This window comes from Phyllosticta citriasiana (genome assembly GCF_038021145.1).
Source record: "Phyllosticta citriasiana strain CBS 120426 chromosome Unknown IWZ02scaffold_4, whole genome shotgun sequence".
Lineage (NCBI taxonomy): Eukaryota > Fungi > Ascomycota > Dothideomycetes > Botryosphaeriales > Phyllostictaceae > Phyllosticta > Phyllosticta citriasiana.
Window position 1 is genome coordinate 601,315 of NW_027117281.1, and position 7,450 is coordinate 608,764.

The window sequence follows — 7,450 nt, forward strand, 5'->3', positions numbered from 1 at the left end:
GTCAGGTCGACTCCCGCCAATTATCCCGGAGCCATTTCCTGGGCCGCTGCACTCGTCTTTCTCCGCCAACCCCTAATCATGCTTCCTAACAACTCAGGAGCAAGCCATCTGTCCGTGGATGTGTTCCTTGAATCTCCTCACCCTGCTCTGGGATACTCCTGGACAGTCACGGCGTTCATGCACGCGTGCAGAAGGCTTCCAGTCGTCGCCGTTGCTCAGCGAGCTTGTGGAGCAGTTTGCGGGAACGACAACTGCTCTGAAAAAGTCGATTTGCATTGCTTCGCTTTCCAAAGCTCACTGTCACCGAGAGAGCTGAGTTGTTACAGTTGGGCACTGCTAATATACATCCATGAGCTTGTTCCACTGCCGCATCGTTGCCCCAACCCTTCTCTCCCTTGACGGGACGCCGCCTGGCTTCTGGAAGCTTTTCATCAGGCACCGTCCCATCTGGATTGCCGGTCTCGCAAGTCTTCTGAATCTTTGCTCAACATGTGAAACTGTTCCCAACCTTGCAGTCATACTTGTTGCCTTCTATGAGGCAGAAGGGATACGTCTCCTCTCCAAGCAGAGGGAAGGTTTTGCATACCAACTCGAGTTTCTCTGATTCGGGCAAAGTTCCAGAGGGTCTCACACAAATTTTGTCGCCGGTCGTCAGGAGCGCATAGGGCTGTCATTCTTTGGCATTTGACCCTGCTCTCATCAAGCGTCTTAGTCACCAGCTCTAATGAGCAGCGACCACTTTGTGAGCTTATTCAAATTCTGTCTACGAATGAGAGGTTGCATTGCCTGTGTTGCCATTACATGATGACAGCGATGGCTTACGCTCGACGCCGTTGATTCTTTTAAAGAGAATAAGGTTATTGTAACCGAGAATTCCGGAAGTTGAACCTTGACACGCCCCGAGAACAATGTCAGGACTTCGCCCTACCTAACGCCTCTTCAACTGTCTCTGTCGTCGCCAGTTCCTGCTTCTGGACGGTCGCGATCCGTTGAGCGTCGTTGGCGACGCAACCATGCCTTGGCCGGAGAACTTCGATGAGATATATCGCTCTCGACCGCACAACTATGACAATCCACCGACGCGGGCGGGCATGCTGATAGGTGTTCTCATACCCTTTGCGACATTGATGACTCTTGTCATGGCGGGACGATTATACAGCCGCGGATACGTCAAGCGCATCTTAGGGCTCGACGACTGGCTAATGTTAGTCGGATGGGTGAGTACCGTCACCACTGGCTTTTAGCCATGGCCTAGGAAATTTCTAACGCCATCTGCGACAAAGTTCCTCACGCTGGCTTGGACGATCACCATTTTGGTTTGCACAAGATACGGGCTTGGAAGACATTTGTGGGACGTCAAACCGAATTGGTTTAGCATCGTAACAAAGGTATGAAAACTGCCTCTGTCTATCTGCAGACAAGCCCACGGTTGTGACTTGAGAATGCGCAAAGCTGACCGCTGGATTAGCTCAAATTTTCTTTTGAAGTATCCTTCGCACTGGGCGTTGGCCTCACCAAAATCTCAGTCTGCCTAGGATATCTACGCGTATTTCCATCAGAAAGGGGCAACCTATGGTTCTGTCGATTCGCGATCGCCTACACAGTCTTGTGGATAGCCGCAGTCATGGCCGTGATGATTCTCCAATTCATCATGTGTGTCTCCACACATGTACCCGAGTCTCCACCACTCATGCTCAAGGCGTGCGTCAAACATTACGAATTTGTCCTCGCATCAGGCGCCCTCAATACTCTCAGCGACCTTTTTATTTTCCTGTGGCCTTCGAGGTTTGTCTTGGGTCTGAGGCTGCCAAGGGAGAAGCGGATTGGACTTATAATCCTTTTCACGCTCGGCATAATGTAAGAGTCTCATTAGTGGCGAGCACCTACATAAAACCCCCTTCCCTTTGGGAGATTGAACTGACGGATAGTTCCAGGGTCAGTGTTGCAGGTGTCTACCGACTGTGGTACTTCTCTAAGTTCTTCAGGTCTGCGGACATCTTCTGGACTGGGGCCCACAACTATACCATTACATCAATTGAAACGACTTTGGGCGTCATCTGTGGGTGCCTTCCTTGTTGCCATCCGCTATTGGCAAAGATCTGTCCTCATTTCCGTTGGTTCCACAGCCAGAGATCTCAACCTGAATCAACAGACGACATTGACGGCACCACCCAGGAAGGGACCAACAGTTCGCTTGCTGGTCGGAAGACTAGCGACACACCATTTTGCTGGTCCTCGACTGGGAGCAAGACTTTGACGTCGCAACGCGAAGGGGACTACATTGAACTAGATTCTTTAAAAGGGAGAGGTGCAGGAGACAAGTCGTCGACAGCCACCTCTCCAATTCATGAGACACCAGAGCCAGTGGCGGAGCCTTCCAACAGACCGATGCCCAGGAGATTTGACACGACAGATTCGGCATACTTTGAGAGGATTTACGGTCTGAATAGAGGATCGAGCCTCCGCCAACAGTACTTCGACATGGGGAGACCCTCGGTACAGAGAGGACTCAGCATGCAGAGCGTCCAGGAGCGACTACAACTGAATCGAGGGATGAGCTCCAACAGCGCAAACTACAGCGTCGGAAGAGCACCAAGCATCCGAAGGTCCTCGTGGGAGACAAAGGAAGTGGATTTTGGCTACAGCTGGGATGATCCTCATCCAGGAAGGAAAGTAATCATTTGATATATACCCCATCGGCGTGTCCTTTTGATCGCGAAATTTTTTTTCTTTATTTTTTTTATTTTTTTTTTTTTTTTTGCAGGCTCCGGGCGTTTTTCTCCTCCCGCGAAGGCATTTGGGTCGGGGGGTTTTGAGGCTCCGCGGCATGGGACGACTTTCACGAGCACGAAAAGCACTTTGACGAGCGTTTGAGTTTTTTTGAGATATCCATCCAAATGTTTATACTGATACCCGATATCTTGCGCGTAGTTTTGTTGGCGGCCCGCTTGTTTTTTGCTCTTGTTCCACGTAGCCGTGGCCTGCGTAAGGTGCCATGGATGCCATTGCTGGCGAGACTCTGGCGTTTTTGTTCATATTCTGTACTATAGTCTTCTCCAATGCCCAGGACATGTTCAACATGGGCTTGTTACAAAAATCCATGCGAAATGCGAGGGATTCAACATATCTTGTCCCTAGATCCTGCGCTCTCAGGTACTTGCGCCTCACAAAATTGCCCACCAATTAACAATTCCCAGCAATGCTTTGTCTTGCAACGTGGGACGGGCGACCAGACAATGCTATCTCCGGTCTTCGCGGCCCGATCCGGCGGGCAGACGTCAGTGATGCATATTTACATATGAGCGAGGGGAAGCAAAGCCTCACCAAGCACCCCGGAAGCCGTGTCGAGCTAACTTAGATGCTGCTAGAAAGCGCTGCCCATGCCGTCTCCCAAGATAATTAGGGACTTGTCGAAGACGAAGGAGCGCTGATCGCTTTTCTTTTCTTCTAAATCCGAAGGTACGCAAACATCGGCGCTGGCCAGCTCCCGCCGCAACCACTGCGCAGCAAACTTCCTGCTCTAAAACCATTTAGACTCCGAGCTTGACCAGACGACGCATGCACAGTACACGGCTTGGATGGCGTTTGGTCGAAGCAGGATGTGAGCCCAGCTACTTACCTACCTTGCTGGGATAGTACTTGCAGCCAACGGCGCGGCGAGCGAACACGTTAACCCCTCTCTTCCCGCCCAGGCAGCTTGGGAGCTTTTCTTCAGCTCGTTCTCTGTTTGTTTGTTTGCGTACGTTTTTCTCTCGCCCCCTTCCCCGCAACATACTGATGCTCTCCATATAAATATTGGTGGCTTCGCAATAGGAACTGTCGAAGCGTGTTGAGCCCATTGCCGAACACAGAAAAAACAACAGTCCATTTTATCGCCAATGACGTCACCGCAGTCCCTCTCTCCTCTCAGCAAGACCCTCAGCGGCAAGGTTGCCATTGGTACGTACATGTACTCCGCTGTCAAGGATGGCGACTCTTTGTGTTCTACGATGTGTATTTTTCAACCGCGCAAACGCGCGTGTGCTCCAGTATCGAACGGCAACTGACCCATCACCAAAGTCACCGGATCAAGCCGCGGCATCGGCGCCAGCATAGCTTTGCGTCTCGCCCAGCACGGCGCCTCAGTCGCCATCAACTACATGTCATCCGCCGCTAACGCCGAGGAAGTCGCACAGACAGCGCGCGCGCTCGGTGTCAAAGCCATCACGGTCAAGGCAGATGTCTCGAAGAAAGGCGAGCTGGCGCAGCTGTTTGAGCGGACGAAGAAGGAGCTCGGAAGGGTCGATGTCGTCATGAGCAACTCTGGCATCGAGCATTTTGGCAGTTTGAGCGAAGTCAAGGAGGACGAGATCGATGCCGTCTTCGCCATCAACGTCAAGGCGCAATACTTTGTCGCGCAGATGGCGGAGAAGTACATGGAGGATGGTGGGAGACTGATGCTGATTAGCAGTGTTTCGGCTGTCATGGTGCGTTTCCTTGTCCTTTGCTCTTTTGCTTCACCGTTGTTCTGCGCCCTTCCAGCGCCTTCTTAATCCGCAAAGCAGAAAAATCTACCGCAATACTTACAGACTCACACGCAGGGCGTCCCGCGGCACGCCATATACGCCGCCAGTAAAGCCGCCGTCATCGGAATGACCAAGTGTCTGGCATGGGATTTTGGCCGCCGCGGCATCACCGTCAACTGCATCGCGCCCGGCGGCGTCAAGTCGGACATGTACGCCGAAGCGTCCAAGAACTACATTCCCGGAGGCGCAGACATGACGATGGATGAAATCGACGCTCGCCTTTCCAAGTGGAGCCCCCTCGGTCGCGTCGGCTTTCCCGATGATGTGGCTGGTGTTGTTGCTTTGCTTGCTGGCCCTGAGGCGCAGTGGTTGACTGGACAGACTTTCCATGTCAGCGGCGGCGCGCACATGGCGTCTTAGGAAACGAGAGAGAGAGAGCTGGGGAAAAACGTCGCTCGCATTGAGGTGGGGATTCGAATTCGGAGTGTAAACGTCGCTCGTTACAGTAGAGCTCGTCCGGATCTCTCGTCGCGCAGCTTGGAGCTAGGAGCATGGATATAGGGGTAGCTCGAACAACACGCGCCACCATTCTCTAAGCCACATCGTATCATCAATCATCTTTGCATAGAGAGCTCACTTGCTAGAGACCGCGGCTTCTTGCGTTCTTGCGCAGGCACTGCAAGTGTTTCAAATGCTGCTGCTGCTGCACGTCAGCATCATCAACGCAAGAGAAGAGCTGCGCCGCAGCCGCAGCCGCAGCCAGCCAGCGCCACAATAACCTACCTCCGCTCCAACAATAGGCCAAAGCAAGACTGTGTGAGAATCTCCCCATCCAGCATATCTCAGCGAGCAGACTTCCCGAGGCCCGCTCCATTGCATCCTCCAATTTGCCCACAGCATCACTGACCGGTCGTGGAGTGCAGAAGCAATTGACGTCAAACGAAGTCGCAAAAAGGGTGGCATGGATGGTCAGTTCAGGCAAGCGCGTGCGGTTCGCGTCGACGAATAACATGCTTCACGTGTCCAATCACTCGCATTGGCAATCCACTGCCCCTGTCCAGCTCGCTTGCTCGCTCGCTCGCGGGCAGGATTGCCGAGTGCCGTCGACGCCTTCCCCCTTCTTTCCAGGACTCTGTTGTTCCCCTCGGCTTTCGCGTCGACGAGAAGGTGCTCTTCATCTTACATGGAATCCTCTGATTGTGATTTGACCCGTGCCATTGGCCAATGGAGATGCTCCGCCGTTTGCCTTGGACATGTTGTGTAACGTTTGCAGGTCATTGTGTCTTGCAGGAGAGCGGACAAGCTTGCCCAGACATGCTAATGCGGGGATATGACGCAGGAACAGTGTCTCCCGGCATGTCGGATAGCTGAGCAGTTCGAGCGCTGCACCGACATCGTGGAGGGACCGTGACAGGAGCCGCTGGCTTCATCTGCCGTTCGGACCCACTATGAGTGTCGATGTGCGAGTGGGTGATCATTCGATGCAAAATTGGAGCGTTCGTCGTTGAGAAAGAGTATAATTTGATATGGGAACAAGCAAGAGTGTTGACAATACAAAAATACAGGTACAAAGCCAATGAGCGAACCGCATCGAATAACCGAAAGTCTCGCCCGAGACTTGTGATGAAAGTCCTGATTCCAAGATAATCCAGATCTCAAAATCTTCGGGGTAAAGAGAGCGTGGTTGACCCTTGAACTCCTTTCGCCGGTTGCAGGGAAAGAAAATGAGAGATGCTCCGCCTGCGGAACGCCCAAATGATAGTAAGGGAACTTTGCCGTCATATGGTACTGACGTGGTGCGACATCCTTCCGACGTTATCGGGCGTGTAGCTTGTCTAATTGCTTCTTGTTTCTTCTTGCTCTTTGGGGTTTTCTTTGTGGGAAGTAGGGTGTATTTATATGAAGTTTCAGATATCAAGGGTGTCGTGTGCAGGTTCCGCATTCATGGGTGGCTTCCGGAGTTGTGGTATCTAGTTGTGGTCTTTTCGATGCACTATCTTGTGTCAACATTTCTGCTCCCCCTTTCTTGTGAATGGAAGCCTCACTGTCGATCTACTGGCCATTGGGATCCCGCGGCCACTCGCCAGGAGGGCTACCTCCGGGCTGACCTCCGTTTCCGTCTCCCTTCTTCATGTTCAGATCCTGAATGCAGTGTCAGAGAACATGTCAAGCACCACTGCAGCGAGAAAACAGGGCTAGCAGCTTCCATGGTGATAATGGAGGTCTTACGAGAGCAGCAGAGAAGTATTTGGACATGGTGATAGCAGTGAATTTAAGCTGTTTTCGTCCCGGGGCGAAATTGAGGACAGTTGGAATTTGATGGGCCCAGAGACTTGAAAGAGCTCTTTGGATTGTGGGATACAGACCATTGCGAGCGTCTTCTTAAGCAGTTGAGGAGTCCACTATAGTCCAATCGCTTTGCAATCAGGAAGCCAGAGCTCGGTGCCAACGCAATGCTCCTCAACGCTGCTCGACTCTCAGCCTGTCTCGCCACACAAACGTCAAACGTCCCCCACAAAGCTACCCCTAGAAAATCTGGTATAGTCTCTGATTGACGGGCAAGAGTAGCGGTGTGAGTCGGCATGAGACGTTTGCATGTTGGTTTCCAGATCAGACCAGCTAGCAGGCCAGGTACTTCGGACAGCGCCGGTACAATTCCTCCCTTTCCGCAAAGCGATGAGAGCGCATTGGGCGAGACATGAGGCCAGGACCACACCATCAAGTGGTTGCAGAAGCGGCCACCAGGCACCAGAGCGCTTCTCCATGGGGATTGGTTGCAGGAGCGTCGACAGACTCGTACTCAGAGTGACACGTAGTGGCCGTGAGCGTGCTTCGGGATGTTCTACGCCACCATCACTCAGAGTAACAACCGGCTCTGCGGTAAGAGGCCTCCGGGGAAGGTCTGTGCTAGGCGGGGCCATGCCTTGCAGCCGACTGGAGGGTAG

General features: G+C 52.7%; 3 protein-coding genes across 3 annotated transcripts; all 3 read left to right on the forward strand.

Annotated features, from left to right (window-relative positions):
• Positions 1 to 805: 805 nt before the first annotated feature.
• IWZ02DRAFT_202715 (uncharacterized protein) lies at positions 806 to 2,872 on the forward strand. The gene is made up of 4 exons (XM_066762587.1): positions 806 to 1,217; positions 1,284 to 1,388; positions 1,469 to 1,857; positions 1,935 to 2,872. The coding sequence occupies exons 1-4, from the start codon at positions 1,014 to 1,016 to the stop codon at positions 2,683 to 2,685; spliced, it is 1,449 nt and encodes a 482-aa protein (XP_066624420.1). The 5' UTR covers positions 806 to 1,013; the 3' UTR covers positions 2,686 to 2,872.
• Positions 2,873 to 3,878: 1,006 nt separating this feature from the next.
• Positions 3,879 to 4,925, forward strand: IWZ02DRAFT_488867 (uncharacterized protein; the record flags this gene model as incomplete). The annotated part of the gene is made up of 3 exons (XM_066769509.1): positions 3,879 to 3,939; positions 4,060 to 4,466; positions 4,581 to 4,925. The coding sequence occupies 3 exons, from the start codon at positions 3,879 to 3,881 to the stop codon at positions 4,923 to 4,925; spliced, it is 813 nt and encodes a 270-aa protein (XP_066624421.1).
• Positions 4,926 to 5,968: 1,043 nt separating this feature from the next.
• On the forward strand, positions 5,969 to 6,933 carry IWZ02DRAFT_202729 (uncharacterized protein). Its single transcript, XM_066762588.1, has one exon. The coding sequence runs from the start codon at positions 6,230 to 6,232 to the stop codon at positions 6,764 to 6,766; it is 537 nt and encodes a 178-aa protein (XP_066624422.1). The 5' UTR covers positions 5,969 to 6,229; the 3' UTR covers positions 6,767 to 6,933.
• Positions 6,934 to 7,450: the final 517 nt, after the last annotated feature.

Excerpts from the sequence above, each read along its gene's own strand:
- IWZ02DRAFT_202715 (XM_066762587.1), top strand. The coding sequence starts at position 1,014 with ATGCCTTGGCCGGAGAACTTCGATGAGATATATCGCTCTCGACCGCAC. Across the intron at positions 1,218-1,283 it reads GGCTAATGTTAGTCGGATGG|TTCCTCACGCTGGCTTGGAC; the intron begins GTGAGTACCGTC and ends TCTGCGACAAAG. Across the intron at positions 1,858-1,934 it reads CTTTTCACGCTCGGCATAAT|GGTCAGTGTTGCAGGTGTCT; the intron begins GTAAGAGTCTCA and ends GGATAGTTCCAG.
- IWZ02DRAFT_202729 (XM_066762588.1), top strand. The coding sequence starts at position 6,230 with ATGAGAGATGCTCCGCCTGCGGAACGCCCAAATGATAGTAAGGGAACT.